This window comes from Kalmanozyma brasiliensis, assembly GCF_000497045.1.
Source record: "Kalmanozyma brasiliensis GHG001 unplaced genomic scaffold PSEUBRA_SCAF12, whole genome shotgun sequence".
NCBI lineage: Eukaryota > Fungi > Basidiomycota > Ustilaginomycetes > Ustilaginales > Kalmanozyma > Kalmanozyma brasiliensis.
Window position 1 is genome coordinate 116,114 of NW_015961951.1, and position 16,957 is coordinate 133,070.

At 58.4% G+C, this 16,957-nt stretch overlaps 7 protein-coding genes across 7 annotated transcripts; 4 read left to right on the top strand and 3 right to left on the bottom strand.

The window, feature by feature from the left end:
• Nucleotides 1–447: 447 nt before the first annotated feature.
• Nucleotides 448–3,889, bottom strand: PSEUBRA_001078 (Methyltransferase type 11; the record flags this gene model as incomplete). Its single annotated transcript, XM_016434382.1, has 2 exons — nt 448–1,441; nt 1,521–3,889. 2 exons carry the CDS (start codon nt 3,887–3,889, stop codon nt 448–450), a joined length of 3,363 nt encoding a protein of 1,120 aa, XP_016294121.1.
• A 389-nt stretch (nt 3,890–4,278) lies between these two features.
• PSEUBRA_001079 (WD40 repeat) lies at nt 4,279–5,985 on the top strand (the record flags this gene model as incomplete). Its single annotated transcript, XM_016434357.1, has 1 exon — nt 4,279–5,985. One exon carries the CDS (start codon nt 4,279–4,281, stop codon nt 5,983–5,985), a length of 1,707 nt encoding a protein of 568 aa, XP_016294122.1.
• Nucleotides 5,986–6,058: 73 nt separating this feature from the next.
• On the bottom strand, nt 6,059–7,189 carry PSEUBRA_001080 (Carbon-nitrogen hydrolase; the record flags this gene model as incomplete). Its single annotated transcript, XM_016434383.1, has 1 exon — nt 6,059–7,189. One exon carries the CDS (start codon nt 7,187–7,189, stop codon nt 6,059–6,061), a length of 1,131 nt encoding a protein of 376 aa, XP_016294123.1.
• Nucleotides 7,190–7,636: 447 nt separating this feature from the next.
• On the top strand, nt 7,637–8,287 carry PSEUBRA_001081 (Ribosomal protein L1/ribosomal biogenesis protein; the record flags this gene model as incomplete). Its single annotated transcript, XM_016434369.1, has 1 exon — nt 7,637–8,287. One exon carries the CDS (start codon nt 7,637–7,639, stop codon nt 8,285–8,287), a length of 651 nt encoding a protein of 216 aa, XP_016294124.1.
• A 729-nt stretch (nt 8,288–9,016) lies between these two features.
• On the bottom strand, nt 9,017–10,015 carry PSEUBRA_001082 (Band 7 protein; the record flags this gene model as incomplete). Its single annotated transcript, XM_016434385.1, has 1 exon — nt 9,017–10,015. One exon carries the CDS (start codon nt 10,013–10,015, stop codon nt 9,017–9,019), a length of 999 nt encoding a protein of 332 aa, XP_016294125.1.
• Nucleotides 10,016–10,486: 471 nt separating this feature from the next.
• On the top strand, nt 10,487–12,127 carry PSEUBRA_001083 (Actin-related protein; the record flags this gene model as incomplete). Its single annotated transcript, XM_016434374.1, has 1 exon — nt 10,487–12,127. The coding sequence occupies one exon, from the start codon at nt 10,487–10,489 to the stop codon at nt 12,125–12,127; it is 1,641 nt and encodes a 546-aa protein (XP_016294126.1).
• Nucleotides 12,128–12,597: 470 nt separating this feature from the next.
• Nucleotides 12,598–16,953, top strand: PSEUBRA_001084 (DNA replication factor Dna2, N-terminal; the record flags this gene model as incomplete). Its single annotated transcript, XM_016434372.2, has 1 exon — nt 12,598–16,953. The coding sequence occupies one exon, from the start codon at nt 12,598–12,600 to the stop codon at nt 16,951–16,953; it is 4,356 nt and encodes a 1,451-aa protein (XP_016294127.2).
• Between the last annotated feature and the right edge of the window lie 4 nt (nt 16,954–16,957).

Here is a 16,957-nt window from a genome sequence, read left to right on the forward strand (position 1 = left end):
CGGTCGACGCCTCGTAGGCTTGATCGAGGTAGAGCTTGCCCCGCACCGCATCTCGTGACATCACCAAGGTTTACGTTCTAGCTCTCGCTGCTGCAAATAGGGGTTATCGTCACACCCAGGCCAGGAACGCGATTCGCATCGTTGAGCCTATGCACTTTTCGACGTTCGCCGTGTTCTCCGCGGCAGTCCGCCCCGGCTCCATTGCTCCAGCCCACGTCTTTGCACATGCCGACCGTTGCGCTCGTCATCACGACGCTCGTCACGAGTCGTCCTGGTCAGCAGGGGTGACACACTTGACACCGCCGTTTGTTCCGCTTCTCAGGACCCCACCGGCACAGTCGAAGCTCGTTACGCAGCTTCGCCCAATCGTCACACACCGGTTCGTTCATCGCTCTGGAAGCACTCATTTGCAGTTTCAACCGGTTTTGCACCATTGTATGCGGCTGTTCACTCGGCCCACCTGACCTGCCACACGCCCCACCAATTGCCCCTCTCCCATCCACCGCATTCCCTCACCACCCGCACCTTTTCGAGGGCACCACCACGTCGGTGTACAGCCGGCATACTAGCCGCCGCCTCCGCGACAAGCGTCTCGAGCTCGCCCGCGCAAAACATGTGGTAGTAGCGGTTGTACACGGGTCTCTCTTCTTCCACCTTTTTCTCGGGCGCGGGCGGGTTGACGTCGAGCTTCTCGAGTCCCGTCTGGATCTCCTCTGCGCTCGAAATCTTGTCCTTCCTCTTCGCCTTGGCCGCCGGCGCTCCCTTCGCCTTCGGCGGTTTCGGTTTGGACAACACCCAAGGCACCAACACATCCTGCTCCTCCCCCAAGGAGCTGTACGACACCAAGCGGTCTTTGCTCTTGCTGTGATTCGGATCGTCGATCTCCTTCCCACCGGTGCCCTGAAATTGACGTTTGCCTTCGTCGCCCTGCTCGAGCGCCCAGACGAAGATCAGAAATCGACCGGTACCACTGCCGGTCATCCGTGGATCGCTACTCGCTCCTCCAGTAGAATCGCTGCTGGCGGCGTCAGAGGGCGCGAGCAGTCGGATGAGCTCCTGCACACTCGCCATGCGCCGCTCGCGCGTGCTGAAATGATGGATAGTGGCAATGCTGATGGCGTAATCGAAAACACCTGCCCGAAGAGAGCAGGCGAGCGCGTCACCCACCGTCACTTCGTGTCTCGCGTTCGGCTGTGCCGATGGAAAGTTGTGTTGCGCCAGCCCAACTAGGTTGCTCGAGCGGTCGACACCGAGTGTCAGAAGGCTGTTCTCCCCGTCCCCGCCCGAAGTGAGGATGGATCGGATGGGAAGATACTTGCCATTCCCACAACCTAGATCCGCACCCAGGCTGCCTGGCGGGACGGTCGACAGGAATGCCGGGATCAATGGCCACGGTTTGTATCGCGTATTGCTGAAATGCGGCGCGATCGTCTCGTAGATCCTGTGTGCAGGCGAAACGTCGGGTCAGTCTGTGATGGATGGTTGGAGATTTGGTGAGGAGAGGGAGACTACGCACTTACGCATGGACGTTCTGCTGCTCGTAATCCAGCGGGTTGAAGCCATTCTCCTGCGCTGTTGGCTTCTGCAGGTTGAGACTGAGTGACTGTGCCGCCCAATCAACGAGGCCGATGACCACGTCTTCTAGCGAGGACAGGTCGGTCAGTTTGGCGATGATGCTCTGTGCCTCAGGGGAATCGCTGTCGAGACGGGCTTCTTTGTCCGACGACTCGGGTCGAGCGACAGCGGAGAGCAGCCACCCCGACTCGGATGTGCGCTTGGAGGGCGAGATGGTCGCGTCGAAGGCGACGGTGGCGCCAGTGTCCGCCAGCACCCGGAAGGCGAGCCGAAGGCTGAGGTTCTGTTGCGACTCGTCTGTCGCGCCTTGGATCGGTGTGTGGAAAGCAAGCGTCACGGGAATCTTGCTGCCAGCACCATTCGATCCAGAGGAGAGGAGATCGTCGAGCGACAGATCATCTGCCTTGCCATTGGCGACTTCTGCAGTCGTTTCACTGGTAGCGATCGCCGAGTGCATGAGCTCCGTCACCTTGACTTCGTCCCTCAGCACCTCGATTGCGGCAAAGAGCCGAGCCAGAGTCGACCCTCCTTTGCGTGTGGCATCGCTCTCGTCCATGGCATCGATACCCGATGCAGGGGAGAGAAGAGGCAGCGAATCGATCACCAGCCCTTGCTCCTGGGTGCTGCGGACGCTCTCGATGGTCTGTGCCAGTGTGAAGGTGCATCGCGTGGGTCTGCGTGCATCCTGCGAAGCGCGCTGAGACCACGATGCGGCAAGTACGTCTTCGAACCACGTTGCGCCTGATGGAGCTGCTGGCGCAGCGGCGGTATTGTGGGGAGGAGTTTGCTTGAGGTTGCAGATCGACGCGAGCTTGGCCGCTGTTGGCCTCGAGACCACCACAGGCGGGTCGAGCCGCACGATAAAGTGCAAAGGGATGCGTTTCTTTGCGTCGACCGGAGACGGTACAGAGCCGAGGTGCTTGGCTGGGTCGGAGGCGGCGGACGCGCTCAAGAGATCCTGCGCGGCCTGTGACAGAGGGAATGATGGCGTGGTCGCATAAGCAAGCGTCTGCTCGGCAGTGGGAAGGTCCAAAGCCTGGACGCCGAGCGACAGCGTGTAGTCCTGCTTCGACGTTGGATCGTGCGCAAAGACAGCGTGTAGGAACGGTCTCGACTCGTGCAGCTTATGCACACCGTGTCCGCCGTCCAGCATGCTTGCGGAGGATGAAGCAGCTTCAGCGTCGGACACGCGTTTCGCAGCGACGGAGAGGTTCTGCATAGCGGCGAAGAGGTCGGTGGATCTTGAGCCTTCGGAGGCGGCCTCGCTTGCCCTGGCCTCGAGGTCGTCGAGAACCAGCAGCTCATTGAGATTGCTCGTCCAATTTGTTAACGCTCGAGCGACCACGGTCCTGTCTTGTTGGAGTGCGCTCGATGCTGCAGGTCCGAAGAGCTTATCCGCGATCAGTTGGACATCACGCTCGAGGACGGCGCCAAGTCGAGGATCGCGAGCGTGTTGCGGATCTGGCGAGTCGGTTGCGTAAGAGAGCTTGAGCTTTGCTTTCGGACGGAATCCTCCGAGCGCGCTGTCCTTGACGACGTGCAGCTCGATATCGATGACGAGAATCTTTGCTCCCAATGTCAGCGTGTGAGTTAGAACATCGCTGGGTGACGATCTCGTAGGCGCTGCTGCATCTGGTGATGGCTCAGAGAAGGTCTCGAGACCGAGAGACTTTGCTGTGCTGTCGAGGGTTTCGCACAGAGCCGCCAAAGTTTGCAGCGCCGCCTCCCAGCTCGAGGTTGGTTGCTCGACTGTGCTTGGCAAGAAGACGCCCGTTTGAAGCTGCCGCGGAAATGACAGTGACGCGCTGGGCCGAGTGGCTGCGCTGTTGGTTGGACGATCGGCCGACTTGATCGGAGCAATGGAATGCGCAAGTGCGGCAGTGTGCGTCGACGTCTCTGTCAGCAGCGAGATGTATCGCCGCAGCTGATTCGATGCGGTTGGGTCTGATACAGCTTGTTGTGCTGAGTATGAGGACTGCTGTGACTTGAGAGCAGGATTCGTCGCTGCAAACTGCGAGAGAGAGTGTCGGATCTGAGCGATAAGTTGACGATACTGGTCACGAGACAGTCGGCCGTCGGAAGTCGAAGCCGAGTAGAGAGACTGGAGCGCCGAGTTGAGTGGGTGCAGCTGAGTGGATGCTTCCGATTGGTGGTTGAGGCTATTCTTGGCCTCGAATAGAGGGTCAAAGAGCGACGGTCCCGCTGTCGGCGCTTCCGTAGCTGTTGATGAGGTGGTCGGGAGGGCCGAGGTCGAGGCTTCGGCTGCTGACTCGCCTGCAGTAGCTAGGCTGCCCGTGACCGGATCAGATGACATCTTCGTAGTGTCCTGACTCCCACGCCTGCGCTCAGAGATGGATGCGGATGTGATGCGTCATAGAGGAGGGAGAGCATGTCAATGCGAAGAAGAAAGCTTGGCCCTCCGCTTTTTGTTTCCGTGTTCCGAAATTGGCTGGCCCCGTATCGCGTCCGTGCATGGCCGAGACCAACACACACTGCCTCGATACTTAGCCGACACCATCCATCCTCTCAATCATCAACAATCTCTCGCAGGCGCACAATCGTCTCTGTTCAGCTGACTCCCACCTTATAGGAAAAGGTCTTGTTCTGTTGAACTTGCAGCATCCGGATTGCTCGAAACCGAAGGAATCTTGCGGTGGAACAGCCAAGCGGAACACCTATTGCGCACAGCGTGCATCACGAGCAATGCCTCAAACAGCAGAATACAAGGCCGCATGGCCCGTCTTTGCGCTAGCATGGTCCAATCATCCGTCCACTTCTTCTTCTTCGTCACATCACCCGCGCAACCCATCCGGATCAGCGCGCTACATTCCATCCTCACCCTCCCCACTCGGGCGACAGGACGAATACGACGGGCCACCACCTTCCTCTTCCACCCCGGGTCCACCAGACAGCGCACGCATCGCCGTCGGCTCCTTTGTCGAGCAGTACACCAACCGCATCCAGATCCTCGGCTTCGACCAACGCGACTCCTCCTCCCTTTCACTCCTGGCCGATGCATCACATCCGTATCCACCAACAAAGCTGGGCTTCCAACCATCGACATTGTTCGATGCGTCATCCAGCGAACGGAGGGATGCGTCACTCGAGAGGGAGCGGAGTGCAGGCGAGCGAGGCTATGCATCTCCCACGACCAAGCTCGCAAAACGAGGTAGCTGGGGTGCCAAAGTCCGCAACTCGCTCGAGGGCGAATCTGGCGGCCTACCAGACCACTATCCGGATCGCGAACTGCTCGCATCCACAGCAGATTGTCTGCGCATCTGGGAGATCTATCGCAACGAATATGCCGACTCGTACCAGTCTAACTACGTTGGCGGTCAGGAAGCAGGTGGACAATTACCCTTCTCATTACGCGAAAAGAGCGTCCTGGCACATTCGAAGAACACCAAGTCGCCGCCAGCACCGCTGACCAGCTTTTCGTGGAACACGCCCTCGCCCAATCTCATTGTGACGTCTTCGATCGACACGACGTGTACCATCTGGGACCTGCCGACGCGGACAGCGCTGACGCAGCTCATTGCGCACGACCGCGAGGTGTACGATGTCGACTGGTGTCCTGGTTCTGCGGACGTTTTCGCGTCTGTTGGCGCCGACGGCTCGGTCCGCGTGTTCGACCTGCGGAGCCTCGAGCACTCGACCATCATCTACGAGACGGGTACTGCGCCGTCAACAGAGTCGCGGCCAGGGACGAGCATGTCTACTTCGTCGCGCGCCACTTCGACCCGGAGCGTTCCGGCAGCGCCATTGCTCCGCATCGCATTCAATCCATGGGACGCTAACTACCTCGCCACATTCCACCTCGAATCCGACTCTGTGCAGATCTTGGACGTTCGTGCGCCTGGCTCACCAATCCTTGAGCTCCGAGGGCATAGTGCGGCAGTAAACGCTATTGCATGGGGCCCGCCGAGCGTGGGCGCAGGCGTCCTGGGTCCAAGCAAAGGCATGGTCTGCAGCGCCGCCGATGACGCCCAGGTCTTGGTCTACGATCTTGCTTCGACGACCCTGCGCACCGCCTCCGCTCAAGGCAGGCGCAGTAGAAACGGTCACACTCCCTCTCCCGCTCCTACCCTCGGCAGCTTTGGCGGAACAGCGAGTCCTGCGCCCACAAGCATCGCGGGCAGCATCGGCATTGGCGCCGAAATCCCCTTCCTCGCGTACACAACGCCGAACCAGGAGATGGTCAACAATGTGAGCTGGCTAAGGGCGGGTGGTGGAGGTCTGCCACCCGGTGTCGGAGGCTTTGCCGGCGGTGGGGGAAGCAAAAGTGTGGCACAGGAATGGAACGAGTTCACGGCAGGGAGTCAAGGCAGCGGGACGGGCGGGTTTGCTCCTCATGACTCGGATTGGATCGCCATGGCTAGCGGAAGCTCTGTACGTGCGCTCAAGGTGTAGCTGCTCAATGGCAGGTGACGGCGACTCGAACAGTGACTGGAGAGTGTGATGTTTCTTCAATTCCATTTGTTGCCTAGCCACAAGTGATATCGGGGTAGACGTCGAACTTCCTCTGCGTGCTGATGGGGATGTTCTTCCTTGTCTCGCTCACCTCCTGTGGATCCAATGTGAAGAAGAGCGTGTCCTCCGCCTCTGCGAGTTTGGCCTTGACATCGCCGAGCGGGCCGACGACGGTCGAATGCCCCCATGCGGGATAGGCTTTCTCGCCCTCCCTCCAGCCGTCCTTCTCGCCGAGCGTACCGTCCTGTGCCGCCTGGCTTGGGCGAGCGGGGCTGCATCCGAGCGTATACACCTGGTTGTCCGTCGCCCTCCCCCTCAGCAGCAACTCCCAGCTCACCGGGCCCGTAGTGGTGTTGAATGCGCCAGGGTAGATGATGCATCCTGCGCCCAACCTGCCTGCGATCATGGCCGGCTCTGGGAAGCGCAGATCGTAACAAATACCCAGCCCAAATCGACCCAAGCTGCAGTCGAAGACCGTCACCCTGTCGCCTCCCGACAGCGTCTCGCTCTCCTGGAACGTCATCTTGCCCGGAATATCAATGTCGAAAAGATGCAATTTGCGATGAATGCTGATGAGTTGACCTTGCTCGTTGAATACGCAGGATGAGTTGTAGATGTTGCCGGTCAGATCGTCGCGTTCGGGGACGCTGCCGCCAACCAGCACGATCTTCGCCTCGCGCGCCGTCTCGGAAAGCATTTTGAGACTGGGCGAGAGCTTTTGCAGACGCTCGTCGATATCAACGGGCTTTCCGATACCTTTTTCGCGAGCGAGATTGGAGGTGGCGCTTGGGTCAGTGGACGAATCGATTGTCCATCGAATCTCCTCTTTGCCCTTACCCATGCGGGGGAGCGCGGAGGGAAGCGGCTTCTTGATCTTCTGGTAAGCACCGCCGAACGACTCGGCATACTCGGCAAAGTACTTGACGCCATAAGGCGAGTTGAAGCATTCAGGAAGCACGACCATGCCAACGGGCGCCGTCAGGGACGGGGACGAGGAGGAGGAAGCCGAGGGTCGGACAGCAGCGGCACGAAGGACCGCATCGCGAGCGCGCTTGAGGTTGAAGGCTTTGTCGAACGAGGTGGAGCCCAGCTGGATCAGTGCGACCGAGGTCTTCTGAAGGGAGAGAGTGGGTGCTGTCGACATTGCGAAGGAGAGCAGGAAGCTGTGACCACGAACGATGATGATGATGATGAAGTGGGGCTTGTGGAGACTGAGGTTGATTCGCGCTTCTTGGGCTCTGCGCAGACTGGCTTTGATGGCTGATGCGCTGCCCAAGCTCCGGCCAAGTCACCGGACAGTCAAATCGGGAGATGGCAAAAACGATTCGCCGATTTGACCTCTATCTGTTAGAGCTGACTGGACCCTAGCCCGCAAAAGCTCGACTTGCCGCAGTAAGCTTGACTCGGCTCCGAAAATCACGCAAATTTCGAAAAAGGCGCGAATTCTCAGGCAGCAGGCGGCGAGGCGAAAGTCAAGAGGGAAATCCCAGCGAGAAGTTCTGGCGCCGCTGCAGAGTGTGTGTCAAGACCATCCGACCTGATCCCTCTTTCTCTTCCCCTCACCAACCATCCCCCCTTACCATCCGTCAAGATGAGCAAGATCCAGGTGTCCAGCGTGCGTAACACCCTCAAGGAGCTGATCAAGGCTTCCGAGGACAAGCGACGAAACTTCAACGAGACCGTCGAGCTCCAGATCGGCCTCAAGAACTACGACCCCCAGCGTGACAAGCGTTTCTCGGGTACCGTCAAGCTTCCTCACATCCCCCGTCCTCGCATGAGCCTCTGCATTCTTGCCGATGCCGCCGATGTCGACCGTGCCAAGCTGATCGAGCTCGAGTTCATGACCGTCGAGGACTTGAAGAAGCTCAACAAGAACAAGAAGCTGGTCAAGAAGCTGGCCAAGAAGTACGATGCTTTCCTGGCTTCCGAGGCGCTGATCAAGCAGATCCCTCGTCTGTTGGGTCCCGGTCTGTCCAAGGCCGGCAAGTTCCCCACCCCTGTCTCGCACAGCGAGGACCTCGAGAAGAAGGTCAACGAGGTCAAGTCCACCATCAAGTTCCAGCTCAAGAAGGTGCTCTGCCTCGGTGTTGCCATTGGCCACGTCCAGATGTCCGACGACCAGCTCCTCGCCAACGTCATGCTTGCCATCAACTTCCTGATCTCCCTTCTCAAGAAGCAGTGGCAGAACATCAAGTCGCTCCACGTCAAGTCCACCATGGGCAAGGTCTACCGCCTCTTCTAAGCGATTCACCTCATGGAGTGCACTTCCGTTGCCACTCGCTCTTTTCCTTGGGTCCGATGAATATCCCTCAAGGGTCACATGCACCACACAAAGCATTTTTACGCACGCTTACACCCAGTTCCATTCACAGCGAATGCCGTGACTTGGGATGAGGGGAGCTATATCTTGTGACCTTCCTCATCTCGCCCGAAATCCAAAAAATTGCCGTTGGAGGTGGACAGCCGGCGCCTCTGTAAAGGGAGCCTGGTTCGTCCATTCTCTGCTTTCGGATACATATCGAGCTGCTTTGATGCAGCTGTCTGTGGTATGACTGTGAGATGTCCATGCAGCTATTCATGGTGAGACTCTTGAGGCGTGCCGAGCTGAAAGGAGCAGGTGAGCCCCGGTGAGAGTGGACCAGGTCTCCTTGCAATGATTGTGATTGCGAGTCCCTTGGTGGACCCTGGTCGTCCGTCTGTCGAAGATGACAGTTGCATACGTAGCCCACAGAGAGGCGCTGGGCTGAAAGCGTCCTCCAATAGCTGCGTTGAGCAGGAGCTTATGAGCTTATACAGCGACAATCCTCAGACGGAGACGGAAACAACACTTTAAGACGGGCGTTCGGACAGGCGTGCGGGCAACGTGATGGAGATGTGAGTGGAGAATGCAATAGCGTGCAATGGCATGGGATAGAGTACAAGATTTTCGGTAATGGTCGCAGTCAACCTTTGCTTCCCTTTGTGCCTGTGCCTACGAGTGGAGCGGGTCCTCGTTGGCAACATTGAGCAACAGAGTATCAGCGTCGAGCAGCACCTTGTTGTTGGTACCGGCCTGCGAGAGGATCGTTGCAATATCACGAGCCGCCTCGAGCTTACGAAGCTTGAGGAAACCCTTGTTCTTCTTGACCGCCTCGCCGATGAGTTCAGCCGACTTGGCCTCACCCTGCGCCTTGACGATGATGGAAGCCTTCTCTTGAATGGCCTGGTCAACGAGGAAGGCGGCACGGAGGGCGGCCTGCTGAGCGATCTGCTTGGCTTCGACGGCGTGGGTGAATTCGGGCGAGAACGAGACGTGGGTGATCGACACATCGTCCATCACGAGGTTGAACCTCTGGGCACGAGCAACGAGGTTGTCGCGCACCAGTCTCGAAACCATCTCACGCTGCGTGATGAGCTGCGAGGCGTTGAACTGGGCGACGACCGACTTGAGCACCTCATTGACGATCGAGGGGAGGACGCGCTCGTCGTAGTCCGCACCGAGCTCGCGGAAGATGGTGGGGAGCGCATCGACACGTGGGCGCGAAAGGACACGACAGGTGAGCGAGACCATCTGCAGATCCTTGGTACCCGTCAGCGAGGCGATGCTGCGCGGCTTGGCACGGACGTCGTAGTCGATGGGCTTTTCGAACCACGGGATCATAAAGTGAGTACCTTCGTTGAAGATGGTGTCCTTGATACCGGATAGCCGCGAGTACTTGATGGCTCGGTGACCACCGTCGACGTTGAAGAGCGACATGTTGACACCGAAACCGAGGGCTACGAGGGCAACGATACCGGCAGAGCTGCCGAGAAGGTTGGCGAGGTTGGGTGGGCCTCGACCTCCACCACCGCCGCTGCTGCCACCGCTGCCACCGCCACTACCACCGGACTTGCTTGCATTTGCGAACTGTGATGAGGCTTGCTGGGCTTGCTGTCGCAGACGCTCGAGCGTGCGGAAGATGTTCTGGGGTCCTCCAGATCCGCGGTTCATCGTGGAAGAATGCGCTGTTGAGGACTGCCTTGCCTTTGCACCTAAATGATGCGACTGTGTCGAGGATGCTGCGGATCGACGGGCGGCTCGAGTCAGCAAGGGTCGGCGATGATAGACCTGAGAGGATGGCTAGGATGAGGATGACGACGGCCGAACAAAGGATGAGAATACGGACAGGTGCTGCTGAGCTTGACGAGCTTCTCGAGGTTGACCCAAGCGTGCATTTCTCAAAAGGATTGGCTCAGCCGCTCTTCTCAAGTCCCTTTGAGAAACGATCACCAATTTATCGCCCGAGTGAATCTGGGGCACCAGCCAACGCGAAGAAAAGCTCCAAGCCAAAGACGCGAAGGTTGTTGCTGTTGAACCTGCATCCTCGACATCCCGGATGGACCATCGAGCACAGACCCTTTGGACCATCATTCGCACTTCGCCTTCGACCACCCATACCTTTCCTATACTCACCTCCTCAAGATGACGGCTCGCGAAGCAAGGACGGTCATCGTCATCACCGGATCTCACACCATCACCGCCGGCTACGGCATCCACGAGATCCTCAAGCGTCCATCCATCTCCCTCACAGCACGTGTCGGTCTTGCAAGATCCGCAGCATCGAGCTCGTCCGCATCATCGCCTCCTGACTACACGCAATACCTTGTCGGATCCGCCCTCGATGAAGCAGAACGAAGAGGCGATGATGTGGCCATCTTTTGGCCCATGCGTAAAGGATACGTTCGCGACTGGCAGCAGATGATCGCGCTCTGGAATTACGTCCTCTTCCACCTCTTGCCCATACGTCGATCGCACAACGACTCAAACGTCCTCATTAGCTTGCCGCTGCCCGTCTCTCGAGTCACACACGCCTACCTCACGCAGATCTTCTTCGAACACTTCAACTCGGCTGCCATTACGATTGCCGAAAAGCCGCTGCTCTCTTGCTATGGTGTCGGCACCATGAACGCCTGCGTGGTGGACCTCGGGTATGAGAGCTGCGACGTCTCGCCCGTCATCGAATGCTTGGTGCAGTCCAACGCCAACGTCAAGACGGATGTGGGTACGCGCCATTGCATTCTCTACCTCGCCCATCTGCTGCGTCGCGACCAGAGTCTGGTCAAGGCCATCCAGACCTTGCTTCGATATACCCGCAAGGCTTCCGCCAGCTCATCCCGCCAAAATGAAGACGCAGCTCTCAAGAAGGCCATGTTCTCGCTCGCAAAGCAGCTGTTGGAAGAGGGCCTGGTATTGGACGAAGAGGCGTTCAAGAAGGGCGCGGGAGGAATGGTCTCGGCCGCCGACGGCGAGGACGACGAGGGCAACTTTGACATTGCAGCTGCTCTGGTGGAAGGCACCAAGAAGCACGACGAAGACGAAGAGGAGAGGAGAAAGGCGATGGAAGCGAACCAAGATGGCGAGATCGACGAGTCGATCCTTGCTTCGATCACGGGTGAGGATGGCCAGGCTGGCGGATCGACAGATGACAAGGCGGTGCTGGTTCACTGGCGAGGTCTCAAGCTCAAAGTCGGCCCAGAAAGATTCCGATTCCTCGAGCCGCTGTTCCGCCCGGAACTGCTCAAGGACGTCGCAGGTGCCGCGGATGATCACATCGGGGACGAGCCCTTCGGAGCAGGACCCATTGTTGCGGAAGCCAACGGCACTCAGAGCCACGACAGCTACCCAACCGCCACTGCATCCCCTGACTGGAGCCAGGCCATCTCCCTACCGCTCGGCATCGCCAACGCCATCTCGCGCATCGAAGACGCCGATCGTCGACCTCAGCTCTGGGAGAACCTCATCTTCACCGGCCAACCTGCCAAGATCAAGACGATCCAGCTCGAAGCTATTTCGGCCCTTTCCGAGTACGTTGCGACCGAGCAGACCGAGGCAGCTCAGGTGCTGGCCGAGCCCAACCCGCTGCAGGCTCGCAACGTCCGAGCGTTGCGCGTGCCGGACTACTTTTCCGAGTTCAAGGAGCGCAATGACCTCGCTCCCTTCCTTGGTGGCACGATCTACGCCAAGCTCGTCTTTGGCGATCCGCAGGCAAAGGCATTCATCACTAAGCAGAACTACAACGAGGCGGGACCGAACCAGACTTTCTCGGTCAAGCTCACTGCCTAGTTGAGCATTACACTGTACTTCTAGATGTCTGGCAACGGATGATACTTGCGAAACTGGATGTGCTTGCTGCATTGACATTGAGAAACAGTATGAAGGCGGATCTGTGGGACCATGAGTAGAGACCTAACAAATCTGTGAAATCGCGCGACACGACACGAGACGGCTCTACAGCCTCGAGCCTCAGGGTCCAGAAGGTCGGCTGAGCCAAAGACCAACACTTTTCGGCGTCCTGGCTAGTCCAACCATTAGCCTTGTCTCTCGGCCATCATCGCCCTCTCTTGCATCACCTCGGTCCTTCTATGCAAGTCCTCGAGGACCACATTATAGCGCGATAATCACCTCACCATGTTCAGACGTGTCGCGTAGAACCACCGCCAAAGTGCAGGCAGCATCGTTTTCAGCTCGTACCACAACCACTCTCTACCATCTTGCCATCCTTCGGTGGACGCAAAGACGAAATCTTTCCCACTATGGCACTCGACGCTGCTGACGCTCGCTTCATGGACGACCTGTTCGCTGATCTAGATGCATCGCACTTCTCCATACCTCCTTCGCAGAGCCCGCCGAAGAAAAGGGCAACTGCCATCACACCCTCGCAAGAGAACAAGGCTTTCCCCTATCACAAAGCTGGCCCCCCACGTCCAAGCTCTCCACATGCTAGATCCCCGCTCAAGGACTCGACGCTGTTTCAGTCTCAGCTGAAAGTTGAGCATGACATCGAAGACTGGTTCCGACAACCGCCAATAGCATCATCAGGCCCAGCTCGCCGCGTCGTCTCCGCCTCGGGAGTCAAGCGTCAGAAGGTCGATCATGAGATCAGCGGCAATAATGCGCCTTCCGCGTCAATGAAGCGATCAGCATCGGCTGCAGTCCCCGCTAGGCCTCGCACACACAAGCAAGCACGTCAACGGATCGACTTTACACGCTGTCGAGTCATTGCCGTATTAGACAGCTCGTATGAACTTTCTGCAGATGGACCGGGCACTTCGACAAGAACACGGCCAGAGAAACTTCTGCTGCTCGAGACCGACAAGCACAGCAAGAAAGCGAAGCAAGGCAGTCCATCGAAGGGTGACAGAAGCCAGGTTTCCACAGATGGAGAAGTCGAGACGCTGCTCGCGTCCCTTCGCGACGATTGGCTGCAGACTTTGATCTCTGTCGGCAGCATCGTCCATCTGGTCGGTCGCTTCGAGGATGCAGATACCAAGATCCCTGTTGTATTGATGACGCAACCCACGGCCAGCAGCGAGTCAACGCGAGACGACAGAGCCACATCGAAGCTCAAAGTGGCGATAGAGGAGCTTGCAGTCAATCAAGCCCAGCCCCGCAACACGGACAACGATGACAAAGAAGACGACGACCTGTGGGACGACCTGGCTTCGATGCCGTCGCTGTCACAGTGCGCTACGCAAGAACTGCTCGCTTCCGATGATGCGCCTCGGGCCAGGACCATGGTCTTTGCATCGCGCTCAGCTACCTTGAAGAGCTCGGAAGGCACCGATCGTGCGCTCGACAATCTCCTGGTCGTCCACCCTGATGTCCTTGTGCCCGCCACCAAGGTCGCAGACGTCGCCTCGTGCATCCGGAAGCCTGTCGTGCAAGATCGGCTGCGTGGCGCATCAGATGTCACCATCAGCCTCGTCATGGGCAACATGCTTCACGAACTCTTGCAGGCTTGTCTCACTGCGTCGGCATCAGATCACAAATCGAAAGGGTCCTTGCCAGAGATCGTCAAATCCGAGGACGCCAAGGACGCAGTCACGACATCATCCCCCTGGCCAGAGGGATGGCAAGGCATCGGCGACTTCAGCAAAGCCTTCGTCGAGACACAGATCGAGGAGCAGGTGCGGTCCAACATTGAGAGCCTGTACGCCATCGACCTGAGCGCCGAGGACGCTGCGGTCCAGTTGCGAGAGAAGGCTGCTCCCTTTGCCCGCTTTGCTCGTACGTTCCTGCTCCGAGAGAACGACGAAGGGTTTCACCCAGAAGCAACGTTGCGGGAATCGGGCCGCTCAGCTGCTTCGCCCCAAAGCAAAGTCAGACTCAGGCGCATCCTCGATGTCGAAGAAGAAATCTGGAGTCCGATCTATGGCCTCAAGGGCAAAGTCGATGTCTCGGTCGAATGTGACATTCTCGAGGAGTCCGACGTCCCTACATATAAAACCGCAACAGGTCAACAAGGGCAAGCGTTCTCGCGAGGGCACGCGAACAACACTACTACCGAAGAAAGCAAGCGCCGAGTCACGACTTCAGTCGTGCCCCTAGAGCTCAAGACAGGCCGCGCAGAGGTTGTTTCGACCGAGCACCGCGCTCAAACAATGATGTACACGCTCATGATGTCGGATCGGTACGGAGTTCGCGTCGACGACGGGCTGCTCTACTACTCCAAGTCGGGCGAGCTGCATCGTATCAGCCGAAGCCGCAACGAGGTGCGCAGTCTCGTCATCGGCCGCAACGAGCTTGCTCACTACCTGCGCCACGATATGACTCGACTGCGCAAGCCTGATGCCGGTGCATCGAACGAGCCTGTTCAGGTGCTGCCACCGACGATCGACAGCGAACACAAGTGTCGCCGCTGCTACGCTGTGGATGGGTGCATGCTGTTTCGTCGCGCGATCGAAGATGTTGTCGAGCCGTCAGAAGTCGCCAGAAGCGCGCCAAAGTCCGGCCGGATGCTGTCCAGGAGGACGCCGATCGCCGATGTCTTCGAGCAAAAGACAGAGCACCTCACGAATATCCACCTCGAATTCTTCCGCAAATGGGACCGCCTGCTCAATCTCGAAGAGGAAGACGCCGTGCGCTTCCGTAAAGAGATGTGGACGATGACTGCCGAGCAGCGCGAAAAGGTGGGTCGCTGCTTTGGAAACATGCGACTTGACGTGGATCCCAGGAGCCTCTCGCCGGGAAGCTCGAGCTCGATGCGCAGGGTTCTCCATCGCTTTGTCCGGCATGTAGATCCGACCCAGAACGCCGAAGCTGGTCTGCTGTCGGGGCACATCCAGGTCAATGATCCCGTCACCATCTCGATCGAACCTGACATGCTCTCGGTAGCTCAAGGCTTCGTGTCCAGTCTCACACCGACGAGCGTCGAGATCGGTCTGGACCACTCCCTGGATGCAGTGATGAGAAGAGCATCGGAGAAGGAGCAAGCCATGACGCAGGAGGCGCCATTCGACATGGCGTCCGCGACTGAGCGCATCGTGTTTCGCATCGACAAAGACGAGCTGGGCAGCGGCATGGGCCGAGTCCGGGCGAACCTGGCCGCCCTGTTCTTGACACCGCAGCGAGGTGGTGATGTCAAGCGACGCGAGCTGGTTGTTGAGATGCGAGCTCCGCGTTTTCTCTCGAAAGAGCAGCTGCCGGAGGCTTTCACTACCAGCTCGACACACGATTCTTTGCAGCAGATCCTCGTTCAGGTACACGCGGATGACAGCGTCAACCAAGACCAGAAGCTCGCGATCGACAACGTGCTCTCTGCGCAAGACTACGCCCTCGTCCTTGGCATGCCAGGGACGGGAAAGACGACGACCATCGCCAAGCTCATCGAGCTGCTCGTGAGGCTGGGCAAGCGGATCCTATTGACCAGCTATACACATTCGGCGGTGGACACAATCCTGCGCAAGCTCGGGGAAGATCAAAAGGAAGAAGCGGACGAAAGCATGCGCATCCTGCGCCTAGGAACCAAAGACAAGGTGCATCCTGACGCCCATCGATTCCTTCTTCCTCGCTGTGCGTCCATCGAGGAACTCAAAGACGCTTTCGAGTCGCCCAACGTGGTAGCAGCGACATGTCTGAGCGTGCATCACACCTTCTTCTCGTCTGGCATCGCCAAGAAGATGCGCAACCGCACGGATGCGGATGATGACGGTTCGCCAAAGTACTTGTTCGATTACTGCATCGTAGACGAAGCGTCGCAGATCCCTCTGCCGACCTGCCTGGGCCCATTGCGGTTCGCGGACAAGTTTGTGCTGGTGGGCGACCACCACCAGCTCCCGCCACTCGTCAAGAATGCGGAGGCCAAAGCGGGAGGACTGGATGTGTCGCTGTTCAAGCTGCTCTCGGACCGACATGGCGACAAGGCGATGGTGGCGCTGAGGTCGCAGTACAGGATGAACGATGACATTATGCGCCTGTCGAACGAATTGGTGTACAGCGGGCAGCTGCGGGCTGGCAGCGAGAGCGTTCGGGACCGGACGCTGCTGTTACCAGACATGCAAGCTGCTCTGGCCATCGCAAGAGAGGACAGATGGATGCAGGATCTGCTGCAGCCCAACAGCAAGGTGCGACTGCTTGATACGTCCAAGCGACCGCTTGACGAGGTGGGAGAGAGCAAGCACGGCGACCTGGTCAAGAATCAGTTCGAGGCTGAGCTCGTCGTTCGTATTGCCTCCGCGCTGGTGGCTGGCGGATGCAAGCCAAGTCAGATTGCGGTCGTGACACCGTACAGACAGCAGATCAAGCTTCTACGATCGCTTCTCCTTCAGTACTCCTTGTCTCGAAAGCACGCCACGCAAGCGGATCAGCTGGAGGACATGGAGTTGCTGACTGCGGACCAAAGTCAGGGCAGAGACAAAGACGTGATCCTGGTCACCTTCACTCGGGCCAACTTTTCCTCAAAGAAGGAGGCGGACACCATGGAAGCGAAGGGAAGCGCAGGCGGAAACACAGGAGAGCTGCTCAACGATCTTCGCAGGCTCAACGTGACGCTGACGCGAGCCAAGAGGAAGTTGATCATGGTCGGGCACAGCGCCACATTGGAAGGGTCTGCGATACTCAGACCCTTGCTCAAGCTCGTAAGGGAAGCTGGATGGGTTCGAGAGCTGTAGCATG